The 27,715-nt window shown below is 41.7% G+C and overlaps 1 protein-coding gene across 1 annotated transcript in view; it reads right to left on the bottom strand.

Annotated features, from left to right (window-relative positions):
* Nucleotides 1–27,715, bottom strand: part of aspm (assembly factor for spindle microtubules) — a 28,547-nt gene continuing 832 nt past the window's right edge. Inside the window, exons 3-26 of the mRNA XM_085436302.1 lie at nucleotides 25,486–27,031; nucleotides 24,673–24,768; nucleotides 23,576–23,677; nucleotides 23,326–23,472; nucleotides 22,988–23,227; nucleotides 22,846–22,913; nucleotides 22,600–22,741; nucleotides 21,478–21,608; nucleotides 20,624–20,799; nucleotides 19,800–19,945; nucleotides 19,465–19,550; nucleotides 19,160–19,372; nucleotides 17,987–18,191; nucleotides 17,478–17,626; nucleotides 16,846–16,974; nucleotides 14,970–15,164; nucleotides 10,025–14,647; nucleotides 9,707–9,856; nucleotides 9,417–9,608; nucleotides 5,380–5,572; nucleotides 4,264–4,418; nucleotides 516–692; nucleotides 233–405; nucleotides 1–146 (exon numbers count right to left, since the gene is read on the bottom strand). Coding sequence (XP_085292428.1) covers nucleotides 44–146; nucleotides 233–405; nucleotides 516–692; nucleotides 4,264–4,418; nucleotides 5,380–5,572; nucleotides 9,417–9,608; nucleotides 9,707–9,856; nucleotides 10,025–14,647; nucleotides 14,970–15,164; nucleotides 16,846–16,974; nucleotides 17,478–17,626; nucleotides 17,987–18,191; nucleotides 19,160–19,372; nucleotides 19,465–19,550; nucleotides 19,800–19,945; nucleotides 20,624–20,799; nucleotides 21,478–21,608; nucleotides 22,600–22,741; nucleotides 22,846–22,913; nucleotides 22,988–23,227; nucleotides 23,326–23,472; nucleotides 23,576–23,677; nucleotides 24,673–24,768; nucleotides 25,486–27,031 — 9,537 coding nt within the window. The 3' untranslated portion in view covers nucleotides 1–43. The remainder of the gene's footprint in view (nucleotides 147–232; nucleotides 406–515; nucleotides 693–4,263; nucleotides 4,419–5,379; nucleotides 5,573–9,416; nucleotides 9,609–9,706; nucleotides 9,857–10,024; nucleotides 14,648–14,969; nucleotides 15,165–16,845; nucleotides 16,975–17,477; nucleotides 17,627–17,986; nucleotides 18,192–19,159; nucleotides 19,373–19,464; nucleotides 19,551–19,799; nucleotides 19,946–20,623; nucleotides 20,800–21,477; nucleotides 21,609–22,599; nucleotides 22,742–22,845; nucleotides 22,914–22,987; nucleotides 23,228–23,325; nucleotides 23,473–23,575; nucleotides 23,678–24,672; nucleotides 24,769–25,485; nucleotides 27,032–27,715) is intronic.

Below are 27,715 nucleotides of genomic sequence, written 5' to 3'. Positions count from 1 at the left end.
TATATATATATATATATATATATATATATATGAGCATGTTTATTTACAGCACAATGGACAGTGTGTTCGCCACCATCTGAATGGCCCTGAGGGGGTCTACAATGTCTTTGAGCTTATCTCGCCTGAGAACCCAATCTGGTGCAAACCTGAAAGAAAACAAAAAACTTTTAGTTATCTCTGGAAACATACAAGCACACTTTCAGTATATTATGTAACTCAGGAATATCCATACTTTGGTGCAGCGCGGGATTTACGAGGCGTCACTGGAACGAAGAAGCTCCCGTTGATCGACGCGCTCATCTTCTGCTTGATGATTGTTCTTTCTGTGTCCATCTTGTGTTTGCGAGCAGTGAGGCGGTAAATACTGTGGATCCTATCCAAGACCTTGGGTAGCTTTTTGACCTCCTAAAGAAAATACAGTAAGCAAAATAGTTAGCATTTTCTCTTGTGTAAAAATATCATTGATATTGGTATTTATGCACTCGTGTTATCTGTTTGTTACAGTGTCTACGGACCTCAGTGCGTTGCTTGTCCTGCAGCAGGAGCGCAACAAGGAAACAGGCCTTAGTGAAGATGCTTCCACCCTTTTCTGCCACTTTATCCCCTGCCTTCTCCCGGTATCTCTGCAGCAGGTCCAGCAGCGTCTCCACAGAGTTTTCCACTAAATACACCGCCTCAATGGTCTTGTGGTACTGAGGAGGGAGGGGAGACGATGTTAGTCCTGCACACTTAAACAACACTAACGCATCCACTGTTGCATGTTCTATTTTGGCTGAAAAAGACAGAAACACTCAAAAATAAACACCACCCTCGTCCACTTTGTTCTTCATATTTAATGCTTCACGCACACACAAAAAAGTGAACATAATACATGTTTTATCTGCTACATATCCACATAAATGGTCACTTTGCAGTTAAATTAGCTTTACAGAAAGCAGTTTCTTATAGATTGTAGATGACATGTAAGGCCTTAAGCAAAGCTGTTAAAGCCACAATCATGAGACAGCTTCCATGCTGGTAATCTCATTTCATTAACCTTTGGTAGAACCTCAAAATCCCATCCTTTCGTGAACCTCGGGACCAAAAATGGTCCCACCCCAAAAGTGCTCTAAAAATGTTATATATATATCAATATTTTTTTCTACTTTAAATTAGTCAATCTTTTAAAACTACTTCTGCTTAAAATATCCATGTCAAGTTTTAATTATATTTTCATTGTTTTAACCCTTTAAATCCCAGTTTTATTACATGAGCGCCCTGTTTTTTTAGCCCCAAAAAACAAAAAAACTAAATATTTTCCAAAAAAAACATTTGAAGTAATATTCAATTGTTATTATAATTAGGCCTTTAGATGGACTAAAGATTGGCACCAACAGTCATTTCGATCGCCTTTTTTATTTTTTTTCCAGGAGCGCATTTCATAAAATGCACACTATCGACCACGCCCAAAAAGTGCTATAAAAAATTTATATATTAATATTTTATTCCACTTTAAATTAGCCAAACTTTTAGACCTACTTCTCCTCCTACTTCTCCTTGAAATATTCATGTCAAGTTTTAATTACATTTCGCGGATTTTACCCTTTATATCCCGGTTTCGTCACATGAGTGCACTGCTTTTTTTGCCCCAAAAACATAAAACATAAAATATTTTCCAAAAAAAACATTTGAAGTAATATTTTATTGTTATTATAATTAGGCCTTTAGATGGACAAAAGATTGGCACCAACATTAATTTCGATCCGTTTTTAATTTTTTTTGCAGAAGCCGAAAATGTCCCCAGGCGGCGCTGCTGCTCCTGCTCCCCCGGGGAGGAGTGCCTCTGCCGCGGGTGTGTTTCGCGCAGCGCCGGAGCATATGGTTCGGTTCCCGTGTCTGCAGCACACACTTCTGCTACCACGTGAAAACAAATACGTCATTTCCTGTTGATTAAAAAAAATTAATGCACCCTCAAACGATCCTAAGGTCATAAAATGGTCCGGAACGAGCAGCGGGCCAAGCTGCTGCTGCACGCGGGAAATTAGTCTGCCTTTTCCGGGTATCTGTCTCGAGCAGGCCGCTGGAGAAGGTGTGTATGTTCCAGCAGGCGTCACATGTGGAACAAGGGCGCCACCCGGTGGCCAAATAAAAAATTACAATTCTAAGGCCCTGAGTCCAGAATGAAAGTGAAAGTTAAGCCATCGCAAGACGTTAATGGTAATAATTGTACAGTGAAAAATAGCGTTTATAATGGGTTTCAATGGGGCACAAATCGGCCACGAGGTTCGATAGTGGATGTATGCCTTTTATTCAGCCATTTAAGCTCATTTAAAAAACTCAGACTGAAATTTTAAAATAAAATGGGAAAAAAATACATGTTTGAAAATTTGGCTATACTCCATTAAACACAGTGGAAATGGCGTGGAATTAAAAAACGGAAAGGCCACGAAATGGTCCCAGGTTCTACCAAGTTAAACACTGCACAGAATGATGGGAGGTGTAATTTCTCAAAACTAAGCAGGGATTAGTTTGTCCTATTGTTTGATGTTTTAGAACGGTACAAATTAACCTGTTTTTGTCAAATGAGTCTGGTGGCTTTTGTGAGGGAACATATTTGGATCCAAAAGCTTTACATTCCCATACAAATGTTTTGCTGCTGCCCTCATCCACAGCAGTGTAAGCTTCTCAAAAGCACGGGTGTGCTGACGGTCATTTACCATCGACAGTATACAGATTACAGGTTTATTCAACCCCCACTTGTCTAAACAATCCCTTTCCAGCCAGAAGATTCAAAACAAATAAGTAAGATGTCTGGGTCTACCACGCCAACATGTTCCCGTCACAGTCAGGCAGATTATGTTGCAAGAAGAACAAAGTTCACAGCGAGAAGAGAGAAATCGATAACAGCAAACAGTCTGACAGAGGGTCAGATCTATATACAGGAAATGGGAAATGCTTTTAGAGAAAACAGGAAAGCTTGATAACACTTTAGTTCTGATATTTTCAGACAACCAGAGTTAAGTGATAGAGCTCTTTAAATGCATCTTCTCTGTGTTCTTGCAAGTTACTGTTTAAAATAATGCAACCAAAAATACTGCTGAATTTAAGAAATACTGGATAGTGATGCAGCACCAACTTTTATATACTTTTATGTACCTTTATATGATGACACAAAATGTCTAGCCATGAGAATACTGTATAAAAGTACTCTGCATTTAATATATCTGTACATAAATAAGTATTTGTTACCACCTTATATTACAGTCACACTAAGGAAAACAATGGCTGGCCCAAAACCATTGTGTAAGTGTGTGATAGGTTGGTTGCTGTAACTAGGGATGTCACCAGAACCAATATGTGTTGTATCACTTCCTACCAAAATTCTGAAAATGTGAGTAAGGACTGATTTCCCAAAAAGCCGTATGCAAGCATGTTACTGTACTGTACTGAAATTGTGTGGCCTAAGTGAACTAAAAGAATAGCTCCCAGATCAGTTTGAATAGATCAGCGTGAATGCTTTTCAATTAACATTACAAACATCCAAACCATTATCCTGCTTTTATTATGCCAAAATGTAAATTACCAACAAAGCTGTGAAATCAGCTTTGTTCCACTGGCTAAAATGTTTGCAATGGCTAACATTAAATGCTTATGCTAGTGTAATATAACATTAGTAGGCTATACAATGTTAACATTTTAAATAAATGATCTGCCAGTGTTTTAAAAATGACTTTAATGAGGCAGTTTATGGTCGAGTATGCGAGATGTCACTTCAGATCATTTCTGTTTTGGTATCGAATTGGGCTGTGAGAATTGTTCAGTTCTACTGCTGTTTGTACCGACTACTAATGTCCAGTATCGTGACACACCTAGGTGGAAATACTTGTTAACTTTTGCCTAATGTGAAGAAATTCAATGCAACCAATGGGAAACTATAATTTCTTTCTAGTCACAAGGAGGTTGCTGTCCTACCCTTAGTCTTAGGTGAAATCTGACACTGACATTGTTAAATATGCTGGAACTGAGGAGTGGAGGAGGTGGAGATAGCAAAATATAAGCTAAAACATCTCCTCCATTTCATGTGTCTACAGACAGTTAAAACAGCTTAATCTAATGTTGGGCCTGTAGGAAAACAAAAACAAAAAATTATCAACTGTCTACCTTCAGCTTTAATGTCACACTAAACTAATTAACCGGTTTACCTTTTATGTTTATAACCTGAGAGTACCGGATTACTTCATGAGGAAGCATAAAATACAAAGTGCTGTTCTGTGTCTGCAGTACCTTGGAAAGGTTGAGAAGTATCTGAATGGAGAAGGTGATGACGTCCATGCAGGGGACGCTCCTGTTACAGCAACGGATTAGTGTGAAGATGACGTTAGTGGCTCCGCTCTCCACAAGCCGCTCGCAGCACTCTGGGGACAGCCTGGTGGCGGTTTCTGCACACGAATGCAACATGCAAACACAGAGGCACGCACAAAGAGATTTCAGTCAGGACAAATCATAAGATGCACTCTTACATGAATAAGAAGTATGCATTTTGGCCAATTAGGCACATATATATTTACACATTTTAAACTATAAAATATTTAATAGATTTGGGAGTGATTGTAGAAATAGTCCCTAAAATATTACCCACCATAATTCAAAGACCAGAAGTGGGTTTTGATTCTACACATCACACATTAGAAAGACAAGAAACACAAAGAAATGCTCCAGAAATGCTGAAGCGTTTTAAAGAGGCAGTTTCTCAGAAGAATTTCTAGTAGATACGTCTATGGTATCAATTTAAATACTCATTCTCGAGTTGTCCATTCACTCATTTATAATGGTCCTCAATGTTAAATTGCACAGAATATCTCATCTAAAGATTATTAGAATGAGGAGAAATATCAGCATGCAAGAGGCACAAGTACAAATCAGTATTGAATATCTGCCATCTTTGGGCCCTCAGGCAACACTGCTTTAAAACCAAGCATGGCTGTGTCATGAAATCATTGCCTGGGCCCAGGAACACTTCCAGAAATCACTGTTACTTCACAGTGAAAAGTAACTATATTACTGGGACCATCTAAATGTTTGGTAGGAACTACATGCATCTTCTGCCTCTCATAATGATATGTGAAATAATTCGTCATTAATTCGTCATGGCTCACGTGTGCTCATTCACTCAGTTGAAAATAATGTCTGATCGTAAGCTGAGTAAACTATAACTTGCATGGCGTTTGTTCAGTGCTGTGGTGGGGTGAGCCAAAGATATTGTCATTAAGCTGTTTAGTGTTACATAAGTTGCCACATCTAAAGCTGTGGGATGACTTGCAGGGAAAATGCTGTTTAAAACTATTTTTCCATTTTTGTACTCAGCATGAGGGGAAACGAGTAGACAACAAAAAGCCTTACCAAGATTTTTCAAGGCCTCCAGAATGTACGAGAAGTGTTTATAACGAAGAAGGTAGTCCAGTGCACATGAAGTTTTATTGCACAGTTTGTCTTCCTCTCGGACACTGGCAGTGACCACACGTAAGCGGTGCCTCAGCTTTACAATCTTGGGATTGTCATTCAATCTGCGGGAGCAGTGTCCTCTCCACAGAGCCTAGAAGGAGAAAGTGGTTAAAATTAAATTAAATTAAAAACAAACAAACAAAACAAAAACTCACATTAGTTTCAAACTGTTGGAAAACTAAATAAGTTAACAATTTTCAGGGCAAAATGTGTATAAAATTATTTGATTTCCATCAATTCATAGCAAACATTTTGCTAGTGTAAACTGTTATTAGAAGTATTAAATATTAACAGCAAAATTAAAGAAATGATCCCAGCAAGGCTGTTACTGCCTTACTTTGTAGGTTGTAACAACATTTTGCTGACTACATTGTCAACAAATATCAAAATGATGAGGATAAAGTAAAGACTGGATAACAAGTTGTTGCTTTTAATTTTGGTAACACTTTAAAACACAGCCTGCAACTAAGGGAGTGATTCCTCCATCATTAAATTGAATTTCAATTTATTTTTCTTTTAATAACAATGTCATTATAGTTACCTACAAAAACTCAGGGGTTGGGAGAAATCAATTTTATTTTTAAAAGATCTGTCATACTCACAAACATGATGAATATTAAGAAAAGATGTAAAAAAAAAAAAAAAAAAAGAATAATAATAATAATAATAATAATAATAATAATATACAAAGGCACAATTAATCTACTCCATACTATGACATGTCCATAGAACAGTACAGTTTATTTATGATGTAAAATTGGGAAATTGCTTGTCCATAAAATTTCCGTGAAATTGGGCAGTACTTAAAAGTATAAATTGTCTTTTTTCCTATAAAATACCTTAAGTTATAAAATTATTAACGTTACTTATGCATTACATAAATTCTCCTCTGTAATTTGCTATATTATTGTAGTCAAGGGGTTTGTGTGTCCCAAGAATTCCAGGGGCTATGCACTCGAAAGGCCTTTTGCCCCTGGTAGGATCTCCCATGGTAAATTGGTCCTGGGTGAGGAACCAGACAAAGCTGTTTAGAAGACCGTTATGTGTACACAATCAAGGGAACAGTTCACCCTGCCTGGGATAAGGTTAGTGGAGCTCTGCCCTGGAGCCAGGTCTGGGGAGGGTACCTGAAGGAGAGCCCCTGGTGGCCTGACCGGACGCAACCTGGAGAAGGCAAATGAGCATTTCCTCCTGTAGGCCCACCATCCACAGGAGAGGGAGGGTGCTATAGGGGTTGGGTGCAGTGTGTGACGGGTGCCAGTCAAGGGAGACCCTGGTGGACCCTGGTGGGCTGATCCCAAGCTACTGAGGCTGGTGAAACGTCAACTTTCTGGTGGAGGAGGAGCATGAGCTGGTGTGTGAGGTTGAAAGGTACCAAAGAGATATAACCGGGCTCACCTCAATACACAGCTTGAGCTCTGGAACCAGCCTCCTGGACAGGGGCTGGACTCTGTCCCAGCTAGAAGTTGCTTTTGGTGACAAGCGGTATCTTGGCATGTCCTTGGCTGGCTGCCTGTATATTGGAGTTTTTTTCCCCCGGTAGACGAGAGGGTTTGATTCCTTGGTGTGTTGCTTGTTAATATGAGCCATTCGGCCCTTATACAACCGTTGCAAGAGCTTGGTCCACATTACTGGCAATAAGTTAGATTCATTCCCAGTGGGTATTGGATTCTTCCAAGGGTGCCCTTTGTCACCAATTCTGTTTATAATTTTTATAGACAGAATTTGTAGGCATAGCAAAGTGGCAGGAGGCTTTCACTTTTGTGGTCCCAGAATCTCTGCTTTTCATTGATTATGTTGTTCTTTTGACTTGATCAGGTCTGTCGCCTCCAGCTGACACTGGCCAAGTATAAAGTGGTGGGAATGAGAATCAGCACCTCCAAGTCTGAGGCCATGGCCCAAGCATCTTGGGCTCTTGTTCATGACTGAGGGGAGCGGGAGACGGACGGGTCTATGGTTGCAGTGATGCTGAACCGATCCGTTGTGCTGAACAGAGAGCTGAGAGTAAAAGTGAAACTCTCGATTTACCAGTCAATCTACGTCCCTACTCTCATCTATGGTCACAAGTAGGGGTGGGCGATAGAAACGATATACGATAGAAACAATATAAATTTGGCCAACGATAGAGATTTTGACTATACCGCTCTACCGCATGTTGATGATGCCTGTTTTGGTTGAAAGCATCGCAGCGGCTACAACCATTATCATCTGCAAATTATGCCAGGCGACAGTCATAGCAAAGAGATGAAGCACTTTTGAAATATGGGGAAAGCCAAAAACTGCGCGTCCTCCACTTCCGTAAATTTGATTCATTTATGTTGAATTCTCTCACAGCTGTTCCTATCTCCATGTTGTTGCAGTATATTAATAACTAACCTATTGTGGATGAAAAGTCTCAGTTGTTCTCCTGACTGAAGTTTGGCCCGTGTATAGCATCCTGCCATGCGATTGCATTCGTCCCTGACCACCAGAATCCCTCACGTTAACTTTTATCGAGTGGAAAAAAAGTTGGCGTTCATCCTCCAGCTTCACTGTGCTAATGTTATGCTAACATAGCTGTGTCGCTAGCAATCACGTAGCACAACATTAAACACCAGGTAGTCCAACTTCAGTAACCCTGCAAACGCCACTGCTGTTTAGTTTTCTGTCTTCATTTATGTTGGAAGTGGTAGCAGAGCTGTACGTTTTAATTAGTTTCAAAAATCTCTGTCAGAACATGGTATGAAATGTTTAGGTGGAAACTAGTGAGCTAACTTCCTGTTAACTTCTAACTCCGTTAAATTTAAGAAATTCTGTTTTCCTGGAAGCCTGGATGTTAAACTTAATTGTTACACCTGGTAAAGCAGCAACGCTGATGATTTTATTAAAGATGAAAGAATTTAGACCGTTTTTAACGCTCAGTGTTCATTTGACTTTGGGACCTGAAGCAGGAGGAGTTTTGGACCCAGATTACTCCGCGAAGCTCCTCACTATGGCAGCCGTAATGCTCTGACAATCCATCAAGCAGTGCGGCTTAAAAAATGTTTTAGTACAACTTTGGTAACAGATTTCTGCACGCCCACATCGGTTTGAGGTCAGTAAGCACAACCAGAATTCATACATAAGGCACACTCTCGATTTTGGAGAAAATGAAAGGATTTTATGTGTGCCTTATAGTGTGGAAAATACGTTATACAGAAGAAAATAATATATTGCGATATATATCGTTACCGCACGTGCTTCAAATTATATCGCGATATGGATTTTAGGCCATATCACCCAGCCCTAGTCACAAGCTCTGGGTAATGGCCTAAAGAATGAGATCAGGAATACAAGTGTCAGAAATGAGCTTTCTTGGAATGATGGGTGGCCTTTTTACTTAGAAATAATGTTACTGTAGAGCCGCTATACCCTCTACAGTAAAAGGAGCCAGTTGAGGTGCCTTATCCAGGAGGCATTCTTATCCAGGAGGCAGATAAGAATGCCTCCTGGATAAGGTGTTCTAGGTCTGTCCCACCAGGACGAGGCCCCGTGGCAGACTCAGAAGATATTGTAGAGTTTATATCTCTTGCCTGGCCTGAGAACATCTGTGTTTCTCAGATGAGCTGGAAGAGGTGGCTGGGGACAGGGGAGTTCTGTGCATCCCTTTCTTTGCTTACCTATGGGTTGTCATATAAAGTGTTACCTATATTTTCTTTGTAAAATTAGGCCATGTTCGCAACAGTCAGATGTTAAAAACAGTCCTCCTCCTGAAATTGTTTCCCAGTTATAATGTCATGGACTGATCATTGTAGAAAGAAAAGATTTAGCAAATCTTTAATGGGCTGTTCTAACTGAGGTGACTGAGGGTTGAATGAACTTTGGACACCTAAATATAGACTGAATTGGAAATCTGCGACTCTCCCCTTTAGAATTACAGGCAACATCTTTACCACACTCAGCACTGACTACGGTACCTGGGCCTTGAGAATACCCTGCTGAACCCTCTTCTGACGCCTGAGGAGGAGGAATTTCCAGACAGCCTGCTGGATGACAGTCGCAGCCTTGTGGCGACGAGCTAGCCAGTGCCTGACTGCTCTCTGAGCTGTAGCCACCTTCAGCTTGTACTCCAGATAGCGTCTTCTCTGTTGCCTCGCTCTCACCAGTCGCTTAAAAAAAAAAAAAAAAAAAAAAAGTCAAGATGCCATTTGTAAAAACTGTTGTACTTTTCAATAGATGTAGCACTGTGGATGTTTTGTGACTCTACCTGTATGGTGATAACAGAATGGATCTGTCTTTTAGCGGACTCCAAAGCCCAGTGAGCTCTGAGTGCTCGTTGGATCTTTATGGCACTGAGATGGTGAAATATGGCCGACGTAAAACGTAGCCTCCTCTCTGCACGAGCGGCCTTTAGTACCTGAAAAACATTGGCTTACATTTAACCAGCAACTTTTTTTTCCCCTCCACATAACACATTGAGACTGCTTACTACAAATCACATTTCAACACTGTGAGACTCCAAACAAGCTGCAGTTCCTCTTAATTACGGTACTCTGTTTATTTTTGTACTGCAAATGAACTTTACCTGCTGTCTTGCAATCCAGGCTTGCCAGTGTTTCTGAAGTGTGATGGCAGCTTGCCTCACTTGGATGTATTTGCTTCTCTCCTGCCTGCCGAGCTGCACTGCTCGAATCCTCTGCTGAAGTTTCACAGCTGCATCTTTCTTTCTTTGGAAGATACGTCGTTCCACCAAACATTTCCAGTATGACTGGATTACAACAGCAGCATGATTTTGTAGGCTAACATCCCTCCTGACGCGCCAGCCTCTCAGTGCTGCCTGGAGAACTATGGCGGATTGTTTCAACTTCAAAAACTTTGCTCTTTCTTGCCTCTGAAGAACACGAGCCCGATGACGTCTCTGGATGATGATGGCAGATAGACGCATGGCCTGGAATTTGACGACTTCTCTGTGTTTTCTGAAGGCAGACTGGATCACAGTAGCAGCTTGATGCCAACGAGCAACTTCCTGTCTGACCTGCTGCCCTCTGTACGCTGCCTGAAGAACAACAGCAGCTCTGCGCAGTTTCTGATATGTTTGCAACTGTTTCTTTGCTGCTACAGAGGCTCGATATCTTCTCTGAAGAGTCAGGACAGAGGATTTCAGAGTGAGATACTCCCTGTGTTCGCAGTGAGCTCTGTAAGCTCTCTGGATAACACTGGCAGCTTGATGCTTTTGTTTGATCATCTGTCTGGATTTCATTCCACGATATGCAGCCTGTAGAATGATGGCAGCTTTTCTAACCTCTTGATAATGTTTCACCACAAGGTTTCTGGTTCTTTGAGCTCTGAACCTCTGCTGTAAGACACAGGTTGCCCAGCGTTGTCGCCTGAACTCTGATTGAAGTTTATATCTCCTGAAGTTTGCTTGAATGACAGTAGCTGCTCTGTGCATCTTGGCAATGTCAGACCTGACACGATGACCTCTGAAAGCTGCTTGTAGGACCACAGCAGAATGTCTCATTCTTAGGAAGTTTTCCCTTTCTTGCCTCTGAAGAACACGAGCCCGATAACGTCTCTGGATGATGATGGCAGATAGACGCATGGCCTGGAATTTGACGACTTCTCTGTGTTTTCTGAAGGCAGACTGGATCACGGTAGCAGCTTGATGCCAACGAGCAACTTCCTGTCTGACCTGCTGCCCTCTGTACGCTGCCTGAAGAACAACAGCAGCTCTGCGCAGTTTCTGATATGTTTGCAACTGTTTCTTTGCTGCTACAGAGGCTCGATATCTTCTCTGAAGAGTCAGGACAGAGGATTTCAGAGTGAGATACTCTCTGTGTTCGCAGTGAGCTCTGTAAGCTCTCTGGATAACACTGGCAGCTTGATGCTGCAGTTTGATCATCTGTCTGGATTTCATTCTACGATATGCAGCCTGTAGAATGATGGCAGCTTTTCTAACCTCTTGATAATGTTTCACCACAAGGTTTCTGGTTCTTTGAGCTCTGAACCTCTGCTGTAAGACACAGGTTGCCCAGCGTTGTCGCCTGAACTCTGATTGAAGTTTATATCTCCTGAAGTTTGCTTGAATGACAGTAGCTGCTCTGTGCATCTTGGCAATGTCAGACCTGACACGATGACCTCTGAAAGCTGCTTGTAGGACCACAGCAGAATGTCTCATTCTTAGGAAGTTTTCCCTTTCTTGCCTCTGAAGAACACGAGCCCGATAACGTCTCTGGATGATGATGGCAGATAGACGCATGGCCTGGAATTTGACGACTTCTCTGTGTTTTCTGAAGGCAGACTGGATCACAGTAGCAGCTTGATGCCAACGAGCAACTTCCTGTCTGACCTGCTGCCCTCTGTACGCTGCCTGAAGAACAACAGCAGCTCTGCGCAGTTTCTGATATGTTTGCAACTGTTTCTTTGCTGCTACAGAGGCTCGATATCTTCTCTGAAGAGTCAGGACAGAGGATTTCAGAGTGAGATACTCTCTGTGTTCGCAGTGAGCTCTGTAAGCTCTCTGGATAACACTGGCAGCTTGATGCTGTAGTTTGATCATCTGTCTGGATTTCATTCCACGATATGCAGCCTGTAGAATGATGGCAGCTTTTCTAACCTCTTGATAATGTTTCACCACAAGGTTTCTGGTTCTTTGAGCTCTGAACCTCTGCTGTAAGACACAGGTTGCCCAGCGTTGTCGCCTGAACTCTGATTGAAGTTTATATCTCCTGAAGTTTGCTTGAATGACAGTAGCTGCTCTGTGCATCTTGGCAATGTCAGACCTGACACGATGACCTCTGAAAGCTGCTTGTAGGACCACAGCAGAATGTCTCATTCTTAGGAAGTTTTCCCTTTCTTGCCTCTGAAGAACACGAGCCCGATAACGTCTCTGGATGATGATGGCAGATAGATGCATGGCCTGGAATTTGACGACTTCTCTGTGTTTTCTGAAGGCAGACTGGATCACGGTAGCAGCTTGATGCCAACGAGCAACTTCCTGTCTGACCTGCTGCCCTCTGTACGCTGCCTGAAGAACAACAGCAGCTCTGTGCAGTTTCTGATATGTTTGCAACTGTTTCTTTGCTGCTACAGAGGCTCGATATCTTCTCTGAAGAGTCAGGACAGAGGATTTCAGAGTGAGATACTCCCTGTGTTCGCAGTGAGCTCTGTAAGCTCTCTGGATAACACTGGCAGCTTGATGCTGCAGTTTGATCATCTGTCTTAATTTCATTCCACGGAAGGCAGCTTGTAAGACAACAGCTGCATTTTTCTTAACACTCAGGGCATGCACCTCTGCTCTCATCTTTTTGTTAGCTCTGTAGCGTGTTTGCAATACAGTGGCTGCCCAGAAGAGTCTCTTGTAGTTGTTTTTCTGCTGGTACATTCTATACTGAGACTGAATTGTTACAGCTGCCATGTGCTCAATACACAGCCGCTTTCGAACTACATATCCTCTGTAAGCTGCTTGTAGACAAACTACTGCCCTTCTCTTTGAGAGATAGTCCAGCCGTGCTTTTCTTGCCAGGGTTACTGCTCTGTACCTCTGCTGACAGGCCAAAACTGCCACTCTGACAGCCAGGAAGTTTTTTCTATCCCGGATGGCCAGAAACTTTCTCTGAATGACTGAAGCAGCTTGGTGCATGTTTGCAATCTTTCTCCTGGCCTTGTGGCCACGGTATGCTGCTTGGATTACTATGACTGCATGTTTCATTGTTCTGTAACTCTGCATCTGTTGATCCATGAGCCGTTTGGCCCTGTACCTTTCCTGAATAATGATGGAGGCACACTTAAGGGCAAGGTAAGCCACACGCATTCTGTGCATCCTGAAGTGAGCTTGGATTGCTCTGGATGCTTTATGTTGCCTCTTCAAGTCCCGCCTTTCTCTAAATCCCCGAAACACAGCTTGTATCTTAACAGTCGCCTGCTTAAGTTTTCTGAATTCATTTAGCTGCACCCTGCACAGCAAAAGAGCTCTGTATCGGCTCTGGATGACAATCGCTGCACTGTGAAGCAGAAGATAACGTTTCCTACATAAAAACATCCTGGCTAAAGCCTGAATGACAGTCGCTGCCTGGTGCTTTTTCTTCAACTCTGCCCTAACTCTCATCCCTCTGAATGCAGCTTGGAGAGTAATGGATGCCGCTTTCTTTTCTAGGTATCCTCTCCTCATCTTCCTTCCAGCCAAATAAGCTCTGTAATGGCTCTGTAGAACCACAGCTGCTGCCCTCTTGGCTCTGTACTCTGCTTGCACTTTGTGCCGACGATAACAAGCCTGTATAAAAGATGCACACTGATGCCACTTTTCTATCCTCTTCCTGTCCACTCTGCCTCTCCAGTTAGCTTGCACAGTGAGCACAGCAGCCCTCAGAGAGTTATATTCATTATTTGTCTTGCGACTCAAAAGTGTTGCTCTGTACTTTTGCTGTATTAGAACTGCAGCTCTTTTCAAGATCAGGTAGCGCCTACGGGCAGCGTGCTTCCTAAAAGCTGCCTGGATCACAGCTGCTGCCCTGTCCTGTTTTTTCAGAGAGTCTCGAGCCACTTTCCCACGATACGCTGCCTGTATGGTAATGGCCGCGCGTTTCATCCTGACAAACTTTTTCCTCTCCGCGTCTCTTGTCATGGAAGCTCTGCACCAGCGCTGGATTACGACTGCAGCACACCTCATTTCCGACACTTCTTTTCTGACAGCGTGCCCTCTGAAGGCACTCTGGATGACAACAGCTGAGTGGTGCTGCAGTTTTAATGTGAGAAAAAGGCGCCTCTGTGCAAGGCCTCTGTACTGAGCCTGAATGAGGAAAGCACTTCCCTTGATCTTTCTGTACTGATTGAGACACTTTTGCATCCTGTACCAGGACTGGATTCTCACAGCAGCGGCAGTTCTTTGGGACATTTTTCTTCCGTACCATTTCTTAAAAGCAGCTTGTATCACTCTGACCGCACAGTTTTCCTTTTGTATTTTCTGAGCTTTCCATCTTCTATAGCCTCTTTGTATTTTTACCACAGCGCTCCTTAGTAAGAGATAATGTGCTCTGTCTCTTTTTGAGATGGCCCATGCTCGTGAGTACTTCTGAATGACTGTCGTCGCCCAGTAGATTTTCCCATAAGCGGAGGCCGCCCTCCTCATTCGCCATTGTGCTTGGACAACAATGGTATGATATCTGAGGCACTGGTAAGCCCTCATAGTTGAAAACATCCTCCACTGAGCCTGCAAGGACAAGATAAGACCCATTTAATTCAAAGAACAAAAACACGTGGTAGCTTCATTATGCTGGATTTATCCTTGATATGACAAAACAGTAAAATTATCCAAAAAAAAGAAGTGTAATCACAGTGTTTACTAGACAGCACATTAATAGATGATCATGAACATCAAAATGTCCTTGAACAAAGTCATTCACAACTAGAAACAAAGTCAGATTAACCATCACCTGAGAAGCTGAATCTAGTTAAGATTCAAAAAGCCAAAGCCATATGTGACTTTGTCAAACACCACTTCTAACCCTCAGATATATAACGCACATACACACCTGGATGACGGTTGCTGCTTCATGCTGCATAGCCCGAAGTTGAGCCTGTTTTCTAAGTCGCAGCTTTTTGCGGGCTGCATAACCTCTCCATGAGGTCTGGATGACAACAGCAGCCTGGTTCTGCCTCTTAGCTCTGCGCCTCTGAAGAAAATTCCTCACAAATACTTGGATTTTCATGGCAGCCATGTTTCTTTCCTGCATGGAAACAAGAAGCAACATTAAACTAGAGCTGGGCGATATGAGATTTTTTCATATCACGATATGTTTTTTTCATTTCAGGCGATAACGATATCTATCACGATATAAGCCAAATAACTATATTTGTAAGATTTAAATGTGCCGTTGCTCACAAGTAAAATGTGAAATAATCAGCAGCTTGTTTTTATTTAAATATTTATTTCCCATAATAAGTTCGACAGGGTAGATGTACTTAAGGAACATGAGACTTTTTCAGATAAATAAAGGCAAATATTACAAACTACACAAAAGGCAGCCACTAAAGCGTTTAAGTTTCAAAATAGAACAAACAAAACAGACTAAATTGTCAATTCCACTTAGAAACAAAATATTAATTCTAAAAATAAATCTTAGTTTGTTTTACAGAAGAACAGACAAAACTGACTAACTTTTGTCAGTATCAAATAAACTGAGAACTAAAAGGAAATTCTCAATCTCTCCTTGTTGTATAGCTGAGCTTTTCAAACAGTTTTAACAGTTACTTTAGTCTGACAAAAGCCGAATGACGAATTAGCGCTTCCAGTCAGAGACTGAGGCTACGTCCACACGTACACGGGTATTTTTGAAAACGGAGATTTTCCGTTTTCGTTTTAAAAAAATAATCCCGTCCACACATAAAGGCAGAAATGAAGGAAAACGCTGCTATGAACATGCCAAAGCAGCAGGTGGCGCTAGATTCCTAACCGTGCAGAAATGTTGGCCAATCAGAAGTCTAGAAGCCTCGGTGGGAAAAAGTAAACAAAGCTGGGGCATAGAAGCAGAACCGAGTCGTATGTGTGGACGGACAGTAACTGTGTGTATATGTAAGCATTTAAACACTGCAGAGAGTAGAATTAACAGTAACAGTATTGTAGAAATTCATTTCACCGAAACAATAACGTGGCACAGTGTGACGCATGCACCAGTTTATTGTATTTCCAGACTTGCTTTCGGCACAATTTACAGTGCACGCTACTCTGTTTTTTGTCAGACTTGAAATAGTCGAAATACCTTCACACTACGGAACTTCTATGGCTCTTCCGTTCGACAATCTCTCCGGCATTGGAACCATCATCTGTTTTCTCTTCGGTCACGCTCGGTTGATTTTTCTAGTCGGCACACTCATTTCCTCCATTACGCGCTGGCTGCTTCCCAAACAAACACACGTGCGGCTTGGCACTTGTGCTGTACGTTACAAGTCACGCGACGCGACGCTTCGGCTCTGCGCTACTTAATTTGGATTGGCTGACCTTTTTTTTTTTTTTTTTTTTTAAGAGGACAAGAGCGGCGAAGTCTATCGCGATAGTTTAATTTCTCTATCGAGTAAAAGTTATATCGCGATACATATCGTTATCGTTCTATCGCCCAGCTCTACATTAAACACATTATAACCTTCTCTACAGAGGTTACTTTTTTGGTAGCATTTTGTAAGCGTATCAGTCTGCAAACATGATGGGTGTAGAGTTAACGATCCTTTAACGTGTGACTTACATCCACCAACGTCTTCAAGGTTCATTTATTGACAAGTACACCTCAAACACCCATAGTTACCCATGACCAATATTAGGCCAGTATCAGACATAAAGGGCTAAAGGGTCTCATTAACACTTGACTTAACTGTGAGTTTAATTTAAATGATAAATAAGTAAAAACCACAAACCTTGTAGAGTTCTAAATCTTTCTTGAGCTTGTATTTCCTCCAGGCTCCCTGTATGACCCGCGCAGCTCTGGTTTCGTCCCGTAGGTCCAACAGGCGAGCGCACAGGAAGGACAAGTACGACATCACCACCTGCAAGTCAGTTTACGTGGATGAAGACAGTGCTGCATTCTCTCTCACATTTTGGTACATTAAATATCTTTACAATTGAGGCGTTAAAAGCCTTATTTTACCAAATCCTGAGATTTTAAAGACAAATGATTGCAAGAGAGTTTGTCCTCATGAGGGCGGAAATTTAGTCAGGTTACATGGGTGAGGCAGCCACAAAGTCAGCCAACTCCTGTAAAGTGAGCTTAATTCATTTAAAAGCCAACATCTGTCACAGAGCTACTGAATCAGAAAGCTACATTTGTATTATTGTTTTTACACATGATCATTTATACATCTGTAGCACAAGACTGCAGGCAGGGAATTAGCGGGGGAATAAGCTTAGTGTAGTGTTGGGAATGTGTTTCTCTTTGTTAAGTACATATAAAACACACTGAATGTGGATTAATAATCAGTTGTTATGAATTTCACCAAAAACAATGTTCTGTGTTCCTGCAAGCTATGACACACCTCCCACCTGGTCTCACCTTCTCATTGGGGATAGTGTTGGACATGTCGGCCGGGTTGATCATAGCGGGCACACCGCCCAGAAAAGACACCGCACTGTTGACCAGTTTGAAGTTGCTTTTCTCGTTCTTCAGTAGCTCTTTAAACTCCAGCGATGGAGAATCAGGTCCTGTTGGCGAATAAATAGATACTGTCAGTAACAACTCTCTTTTGTATTGTGTATGTATTTTGATGTTATGACATCACGAAGCTGAGGTAACCGTGACTTAAAAAATTTTTAAAAATTAAGATGTAATGTAATAAACATACTGTGTTATTTATTTGTTACATTTCTTTTTTTTTCTTCTTCTTTTTTTTTTTTTTTTTTTTTTTTAAATAATTCAGAGTTCCTTTCATATTCACCGTTTTCATGTTCTGACAGACTACAAATGTCTGAGGTACAAACATCCAAGTGAACTTTTTTTTTTCCTCTTTAAATCCCCCCCGGCACAGATGGTTGCACTAAGGTTGCAGCACACAGCTGACATACCGTTTGGGCCTGTGGGCAGGGACTCAAAGGAGCTGTCGGAGTCGCTGGCTGAGCAGCTGAGCTCCAGTCGGCCTCTTGGTGAGCACTCGACAGTCTGAGTGGTGCGGTGACTGACAGACGCTTCTGGCAGGAGACCCGGGTGGTAGTGGTGGATAAGGTAGCACAGGACGCGGCCATCCGAGAACGTCACGGTGAAGTTCTCCACCTGCACACACACAGGCAGAGAGAGACTTTATTTATCGTTTCCAACTAGAGTTTTCTGAAAATTTCTCTCTCTATATCTATATATTACAATGTCAAGGTTGCGTTTTGTGGCAAATATGATAATTCCAAAGGTCAGCAAAAACCAACAAACCTGTCATTTTGCATCACACAAATATCATTTATATTTACAGTGTTGTTTCGTTTTGTTCTTCTGAAAGCCCTGAGATGCCACCGAAAAGCATATTTAGGGTTTAAGCTATAAAAAAAAAAAAGAAAAAAAAAGAAAAAAAAAAAATAGACATTGAAAGACGTTTTTCAACCACATCCAAAATTTGCGGGTTTTGGGTGCTCTAGCAATGTAGCCCACCACGAATTCCATGGTTCAGCTAAATGTATCCTTGTTTGGATAACTTGCCTACAACGCACATTGAAATGGGTAAACGCCTACACTGCCTGGGTGAAAATATATCTTTGTAACATTGTATAAAGTAAGTCACGTGAATGCACAAGGTTATCTTCCATGTTCTTAAAATCTGTGTCTAAATCATGATGCGGTCTTTGCAAAGGAGTTAGAATACATGCATTGCAAATAAACTGAGATTTAGTAGCCTAAAGTAGATAATTAATTTATTTATTTTCTTTATAAAAAAAAATGCAAACAAGAAGCTGCAAAGATTATAAAAAGATGAAGATGATAAGCAATGAGGAAAAGTGTGTAGATATAATCTAAAAGCGACACAAAACAATGACCAAAATCTACTGTATTACAGCTTTGTAAGATCAAGGTAACGTTTTATTTAGTGTGCATCAACCTCAAGTTAAAAAAAAAAAATGTAGTTAGTGGGCAAAGTGTAAAAGCAACCAGTAAAAGAGATAAAACTTAAACAAGCCTCAATTAAATCAGTTTAATTCTGAATGTGAAACTATTTTCTTTGGTTTCTTAGCTAAAATTAAACTATTTAGTCTCACCTGCAGGTTGTAAAAGTCACAAACGGAACGGACCCAGTCCATAAGCAGGGTAACTTTGGTGCTGCCATGTTCGTACGGGACTCTGGTTTTTGCAGGCGTCTGCCGAAGACCCCGATCGGCCTTCAGAGATGCTAGCCTCCGTTTAGTCCTCAGGGTTTTCTTCAGAAAGCCAATCTCCTGCTTGAGCTGATCCTCATTCAGAATCACCTCCACCTGAACATATGATGCAGTAACACCATATCAATCAACTCTCTTCACTTATTGGGATGGGGGTTCTCAAATGGGGGAAACAAAGGCATACACACATGAAATGCAAAGATGATTTTCCACAGCAGGCTCAGCGTCTTTTCTCTGTGTCCATCCACAATGTCTCTTGAATCAATGGTTGAGCCTGAAAATAAAAACAAAACATTTAAATACCATCAAAGCAAAGTTCTGAATTTTCTTTTCATGTAAGCTCAATAAAGTTTAGTAAGAAAGAAAGTCAGCAGACTACAAGGTGATATAGAACTTGTTTACACTCAAGGCAAAACTATAGCAGTGAGATTTCCAAAGAAAGTGTCTGAATATAAAACACAACGAATATGTTCATATCTTAAACAGTATATACAAATTTGATTTTCAGAAATTGATTAATTACCACGTTCGTCCTTCAGGTCGATCCCTTTGCTTTTGAGAACTTGTAGAGCGACATCGACGTTGTGGACCTTCTGCAGGCGGCTGATGGCCGGGAGGCGGAGCTTCACAGATAAAGTCCAGTCCTGGACAAGGAGCTCCATCACTCTCCTAAAGCAAAAAGATGATCCTTAGCTTCCATCATCATCATCATCGCTTCAACTGATTTGTCATGCAATGAAATGTTTATGTCACACATTTAAATCCCACAGCAGCAGCAGCTGAACATAAACGAGTATCTAATGAGAACCTGATCCACACATACAGGGCTAGTCAAGGTCAAATCCAGCTTTTGCCAATTTAAATCTGGCTCATGTCAATTTGAATTCTTTAAATACATTTAATTAAATGCTGTTATAACCCTAACTACATGTTGGCCAATCAGAGTACAGGACAACATTAGGGGCAACATACCCACTTGAAATACAGGATATTTAAAAAAAAAAAAAAATACCCATGTAATTACAAAACAGAAAAATATGTAACATTAAATTGCATCATAACCTGTAGGGAACCTGACACAAATAAAATGGAGTCAAAGATTTGCTCTGAAAAAAAAAAAAAATTTATTTAACAGACTCACAGACACAAACTGAACCACTGTCAGGGCTGTCAAAGAGCCAATCCTTCAGTGAGAAATCAAGGAAGGAAATCCCCTGTCTGAAACCGCCTTGTCTGAGAGTCCTTAGCTCCCAATTCCCTTGCCTATCTGAGCCTGACCTCTGAGAGAAGCACACACACACATCTGGGATCCGAGCATCGCATTAAAATTCATGCCGACACACTCACACTAGACGAACGCCACATTTTAAGTCAACTGCCAAATTCTTCACAGCGAAGTCGAACTCGTCCAGGGGCGTCTGAACGTGGGAGACGGGTAACCCGAGGTAGCTGAGGTGCCGCGGGAGGATCCCCTCTCCGCTCAGGAAGTCCCTTGAGAAGGCCAGCAGCAGGTCTTTACTTGCCTGTTAAATAAAAATGTAAAAAAATTGAGCAGTACATAGCACGACAGAGGTTAACACAAGCCAAAAAGACCAGAAGAGGGGAAACTGTTTTTCATGCTTTTATTTCAGTCACTCTTCGCCTCCCTCAGTAAAACCTCCCTGGATCGTCTCCAGCTTGTGCAAAATGCTGCTGCGAGGCTCGTTACCACATCCTTCGAGACCTCTAACGTCACACCTCTGCAGATCTCACTGTGCTGGCTCCCCATTAAATTTCGAATTCAATTCAAACCTCTAGTTTTTATCTTCAGGCCTCTTCATGGTGAAGCATATCTGTACAGAGATTAACTTTTCACCAGGACTCTTGGGGCGCCTGATCAGAGCTTATTATCCATCCCTAAATCTAGAAGAAAAACTAATTAAAGCTAACTGAGCCTTTGCAATCGTGACCCTTACTCTTGAAATCTCTCTCCTCGATTCTTTGATCCATGAGCTCAGTATACTCAAAAAGCAGTTCAAGACTCATCTTTTTAACCTATTTAAGCTTTTTTTTCTTTATCATCATTCCAAAAGCACAATGACATCATATGCTCTCCCATTCAATACCAAGAAAAGAGTAACTATCTTAAGCTTTTATTCAATGTACAAAAATTGTAATTTTCCACAAATGTTTGTTGGTGACACATTGTGTCTCTGGCGTACCTTGAACTCAGCATCAACACAGAACAGACAGGGGTCGTGTTCAATGAGCCGGGACTCTTTGGCTTTGTCCAGGAAACACACGAGCAGCAGCAGCTTCTTCAAAGTGAAGCGGGACAGCGCCTCCTCGTGGCCTAACCGAGAAAAGGTAAACAGGCATTCATACAGTGACAATCAAGACAATTTCCAGTTTACAAAGGAAATCTTCTTATTTTGATCACAAGATATCCTTGTTTTAAAAAGTAGTCTTTACACTCCCAAGTTGTTTGAATTATTTAATTGCAAGTGGGATTAAAAAGGAATTCCAAACATCTACAAAATCAGGAAAGTATTTCCTTCATCCTTTGCTCTGTCATCTGTCTTGGGCTCTTCAGCATTATGTTCCCAGATTAATTTTAGGAATAAAACAACATTAGAGGTTTTGGGACATTAATCCAATGAATCCAAAGTGATCTTTAAGCCTCATGAGAACTAATCACATTCAAAAAGTAATCGGTTACTCAAAGTGAAGAGGGGAAAAGAAAAAGTGAAACATCCTGTTTTTCACCTGAGTGTTAATCAATTATGTTTGTGTTTGGAACATTTGAATAATCATGATCATCCAATAATCATCACATCAACTGAAGCAACTGCAGCTGCACATTTCAGACAGTTATAGATCTGGCAGCATAACATTGAGCATCATGCACACTGTATCTATATTTATTATTTAGTTATATTTATTTGGTTGTGCTGCCCATTTCCTCATCTATTTTACTTCTTTTTTTTCTCGGTCTAATAATATAAAGCACATCTATTCCAGTGCAAAATGTCATTGTTGTTGTGTTGTTAGAAGGAAATTAAAAGTTTGAGTCAGCGAAGGAATAACAAGAAGTCGGTTAATTAAGGTTGCACTCATGCCCAAGTTGTTAATTTTCTATAATAAAGTGTTTCTGTCTGGTGATGATAAAGGCAAACCGAGACTTGTGCTACAGCTCAAGTGGGAAATTCAAAAGCAAACCTGGGCTGATCAACACACAAACAATGCCCCATTTTTAATTACTTTGAATTCAATTAAACTAAAAGTCTCGGCTCTCCTGGTATTTCTATTAGCTCTGACGCTGACCCAACATCCTCTCAAATTACCATCTTTGTAAAGGTGGGGCACTCGGGGGTGTCTGAACTCTGCAGCAATGTCCGGGTTCCACAGCAGTCGCTGGAGGATGAACACAGCCAGGCCCAAGGTGTCGCTGTTGCTTTCCAGTGAGATCAGCTCTCCGTAGATCGTCTGAAGATGAGCAATATTCAAGGTAAAAATAAATAAATAAATAATAACAACATTGTTGGAAATGGCAAACGCTGAACATTAGAAGAAAACATGTGTCAGAATACCTCAAGTCCGATCCGTAACCACAGAGGGTTGTACGAGAGGAGCCAGTTGAGGACTTTTTTACGTTCACCTGAAAGATGACACGAACAGGCCTTAGTGACAGGAATCTCAGAGCATTGAGCTTTCATTAAGCAGGACTCTTACCTATGTCCTTCCAAAGGTGGCGGTCCTTCCTGACAAGCAGTCGCCGGGCCTCCACCTCCAGTTCGAGCCTCTGAATGGCCTTGACCATGGCGTCAGATGTGAACAGCTGGCAGGCGGAGCGACGGAGGCGATTTAGCTTGCGTCTGGCTGTGTAAGTGCTGAAGGACATCTCCTCTTTGGTGGGAGCTTTGGGCACACTATACTTGTCGTCACCGCCCATAGCAAGGGACACAGCATTTACTACACGAGACACACAAGAGGAGGGTACAGATTTAAGAGGTTAGAGATATTTAAGGTGTTACCATGATCTTCTCATGTTTGAGCCTGCTGCCTGTTACCTTTGGCGACTTCGGTGTTGACCTTAAAGTCATCTGGGGTGAGGACGTAGTTGATCCACCATGTGAAACCCCTCTCCTGCTTCTCTATCCACCTCTCGTCGTAAAACATGTTCTTGGCAGCAAACGGCATCGGGTGTCTGGGTAGAGCTGAAAGAAAATAGTACAAAAACAAAAAACAAACAAATTAAAGATAAAAGCAAATCACAAAGCTCATTTCACAGTGTTTATGATTCTTCCAATGTTCACACACCTGTTTGTGCAGGCTTAATAAAGCTCAGCTTCGACTGTGCCACAGCGATTACTTTTGCTGTCTTCATAGAGGGAGCACCAGGTGCCTTTCGAGATGGAGCACCTGTGAACAACAGAAGGAACTGTTATTGACGCCATTATCCTCATCATCATCAGCTGCTCCCTTTATGAGTCGTAACAGGGTATCATCCTTCATTCACACACACGTATGTTCTATCACACTTCCACTGACTTTCACTCTTCTTCCTTCCCTCAACTAATCGCAGCAGATCGCCGAGTTAAAGTTCTTCCTGTTAAAGGGGAGTTTTTCCTTCCCACTGTCACCAAATCCTTGCTCATAGTGAGTCGTGTGATGGGTAAAGATAGTTGAAGAGACTCCTATCTGACCATACCTTTCAGCCACCCTGAAATTCCTACATGTCTTCATACATGTCTTGCACCACCCTCACATACTTCACTTTGACTCCTGACTCCCACATAAATGACCACAGTTCCACTCTTGGCACACAATCACATGAAGTATTTGGTTCTTTGCTGCAGTTAAACATATATTATGTTATATGTGTTATATTATGCCCTTTTCCAGCTCCATACTTTTATCTTTGGACTCACACAGATCAAAATAATCTGTGTTGGTCTTATGGCTGTGATGGAGTAGTCAATTTTCTTTAAGGAGGATGCTTATTGAATGAAGTGACTCAAAGCATCTCTGATAACCATAATAAGAAAAAGCTAAATGATTGACTGGCAACCTGTCAGCCTGGCATTCACCCTGTGACAGCAGGACTACGTCCATCCCCTGCAACCCTGAACTGGATAAGTGATTAAGATAGATGATAGCACTTCATGTCACTTTATAGGCTAAACACACTCTTTTCCAATCCTTTTAATTAAGCGGTTTTGTTTTTTCCCCACCAATGGTACATTTCCTATCAAAGTCAAGGAAAAGAGTTTTTAGCTCGTACGAATGACTTGTATGCAAGCTAACTTATTACTTAAAACTTTAGCCCTGAGTTGTACGAATATCCATTTTTGTAACGGTGCAGAAAGGATTATAAGCATTATTTAACCCCAATTTTTCAACATATTCCTGTATACCTTGTGAGACTGCTTTGGAGTGTGGTAGCTTAGCCTGGGCAGGAACTGCAGACTTCATAGTCCTTAGAGATGATGCGGTCACTGAGCGAACTGAGCCTACGGGGAGGGATAGAAATTGCATCAGACTTCAATAAATCCACAATATAAGGACATTAACCGTCAGCAGGTTATTCACCTTCAAACTGCCAATATTACAAACACGGCCTGAAAATAACACCCCGTGCTCCGAGTCCAGCACCAAAGTTTAAAATAACGATATCTTTTCCGTTCTTATTTTATTTTACAACCCTGTGACAGACTGAGAGAAACTCCAGCTTCCCATGATGGATGGCTAAATTTAATTTTTTCTGTCTGTCATTTAGCCCTTTGTTTAGGGAATGAAATCTTTTTAAAATCAACTGAACTGTCTCTGGTTTTGTAGCCAGTTTGCAAAACTGATGTGACAGATAAATATCCGCCAGTGACATCCACTAATAATCAGTCAGCAAGGACAACATCGGCTGATACCAACATCAACCGATACTGGCATGAGCCATATATCACTATCACCAGCAACCCTTTTATTGAAAGTGAAATAAATAAATAAATAAATATGTGATACAAAAAGAAAACAAATGTGTTGAGCATAAGTAGCTTAAACAATTCAAAAGGAGCTGATTTAAAGTTTGTGGAGATATAGTCTAGATTTTTTTATTCCTCCTCTCTCTGAACATAATAGAGCTGTTAGTATAAAGCATATCTAAAACAGCAGACACACAAGCTACAGCCTCCAACTCAACAAAGACATGAACAACCTTCTTGAAGGAGGCTCACCTGATGTTCTCTGCCTTTGTGATGCACCTCTCCTCTCCTGGACTGATCGGGAGGGCTCGGTTTTCCCAGGAACTACCTTGCTCCTTTTTACCTGCTTGGTTTTCCTGTCATCTTCACTCTTCCCATCAGTTTTCAGAAATTCCTCACTCTTCCTCTTCTTGCTCTTCGCTACTACGTTAACGGGAAACAAGTCTTCCTGAACATGAGGAGGTGTAAAAACTGCTAGGGGCTGCTCGTACACTTTAGATTTTGACAAAAGGTCATGATGATGAGGAGAAGATGAGCTCACAGGTGTTGGAGAGGCGACGGTAAAAGCAACAGGAGCAAGGACTGAATGAGGTGGGGACGTTACTGAGAAAGAAAAGCGAGAAGGAGCCACAGGTGGAGGGGAGGAGACAGGGAAGGTGATGGGTGCAGGTGAGGCAGCGAGCCTCGGGCTGGTGCTGGAGAAGATAAACTCTGGGACCTGAGGTTTGTCATCACACGGGCTGATTCCTTTGTCCGAGTCGATGACAGGAAGGCTAGGACTTTCTGGACCTGACTCACACGGACAGCTGCCATCAGACAGCTCCAGCGTATTCTGCAGGAGCCTTCGTCGTGACTTCTTTATTTTCCTTCCACTTGAACCATTTGCCTCCACCGGTGCCTTACCCTTTGTCACTGTGGCAGAGGTGAAAGAACCTTTTTTTGTCCCTTCAGGAAGTTTATCAGCCTCCGAAACACACAGCTCTCTCACTTTCTCTGCTTTTTTGCTGACAAAGAAAGTAAGTCTGGGCTCGCTGGACTCTGACAGCTCAGGGCTACCAGATGACGCTTTGAGGACATCTGTGTCAGGTCGACAGCCGTGTTTTTCACTGTTAGATTCGAGCGAATCTGAAAAGTTACAGCTCGAATTATTATCTGGAGGGCTGGTGTTAACATCGATCAGATCAGAGTCGATGAGAAACAGGGCCTCTTTCAAAGACGGGAGGGGGCTTCTAGGTAACTCACTGTCAGCAGCAGCAGCTGCAGACTTTGCAGTAGCAGGGAGTGGGATTTCTGACTCAATCCAAGGCATGAGCTTCTTAAACCTCTCTGGCGTCCCAATTGGCGACAGCGTCCTGTTGAGGATTTTGGTAAGATCTTTGTTTTCAGGTTTTCCTGCAAGGACATCTGGGCTCGCGGACATGCTACCAGAGTCTACCACCTGTGCAGCCGGGACAAGCAAAACCAGCGGAGAGTTCCTATTAAGTTGTTGGACGTTCTCCTTTTCTGGCAAGACCAGAGACTGTTGCTCCTGGCTCAGATTTAAGGCTTTCTGCTTGTCTGATTTCAGGCAGCGATCCCCAGCGGGGCTGTGCTTGATTAGGGACCTCTCTATGGCACCTTTGCCCTCGTTAAGTGAAGCGAGCGGGCTGCGTGGCTTGTCTCGTTTGTACTGTGGATTTCGAGACACTTGGAAGGTTTTATTGGCAGCCATCTTGAGAGGGGGGTGCTCGACCTTCCTTCTGAGTGTTGTCATTTTTTCACCCTCTCTCTTGCTTTTGATTGTGTCCCATAAGGTCTTCTGAAAACACACACACACACACACACATTTTCAATGATGTGTAAAGTTGCAGCCTACAAAACAAATCATATAAGCTAGGCCTCCAGTTAAGGCTATAACTGCCTCATAATAATCAGACTAAAGAGTCATACCAGTTATTACTGAAAGCACACATCACAACTGCACTGAACTCACCAAATATCACCAAAAGCCTTACTTTTGTATCTTACTGTTGGTACAAAAAAGGCAAGGCATTTTCTCATTTGAGGTCAAATGTGATATTCTTTACCTAAAATAGCTTAAAGTCATTCATTCACATACAGCCTAACTTAACCTCAAGTGAGACAGGCCAGTGGATGCAATGTATGTTAAAAAACACTGTTACAATAGGCAACATTAAAATAAAATAAAAATAAAAAAAGCTGAAACCAGACACAACACAATGATGAACATCCTGATATAAATATATCTCAGTTTTCACTGAGTCTGTCATTACGTGCACATTACAATTTACAGATCAATGACCATATTTCATATCCAACAACTTGTCTTGATCTAAAAATGCTTTTGTTTTACTTTTCACATGGTTTCACTTCTGTTTAGTGACTGACATAACCTCCGATGATTAACAGTGTATTTTGGAATAAATAATGTCTTCACTGCTGCTTTCTTACTTGGCAGCTGCTCATCAAAACATACTGCAAA

Source organism: Copadichromis virginalis, linkage group LG17 (genome assembly GCF_057382275.1).
Source record: "Copadichromis virginalis isolate Kocher_CV1m ecotype Utaka linkage group LG17, C_Virginalis_male_GT1.1, whole genome shotgun sequence".
NCBI lineage: Eukaryota > Metazoa > Chordata > Actinopteri > Cichliformes > Cichlidae > Copadichromis > Copadichromis virginalis.
The sequence above is the reverse complement of the archived record's forward strand: the minus strand, read 5'-3'. Positions and strand labels throughout refer to the sequence as shown.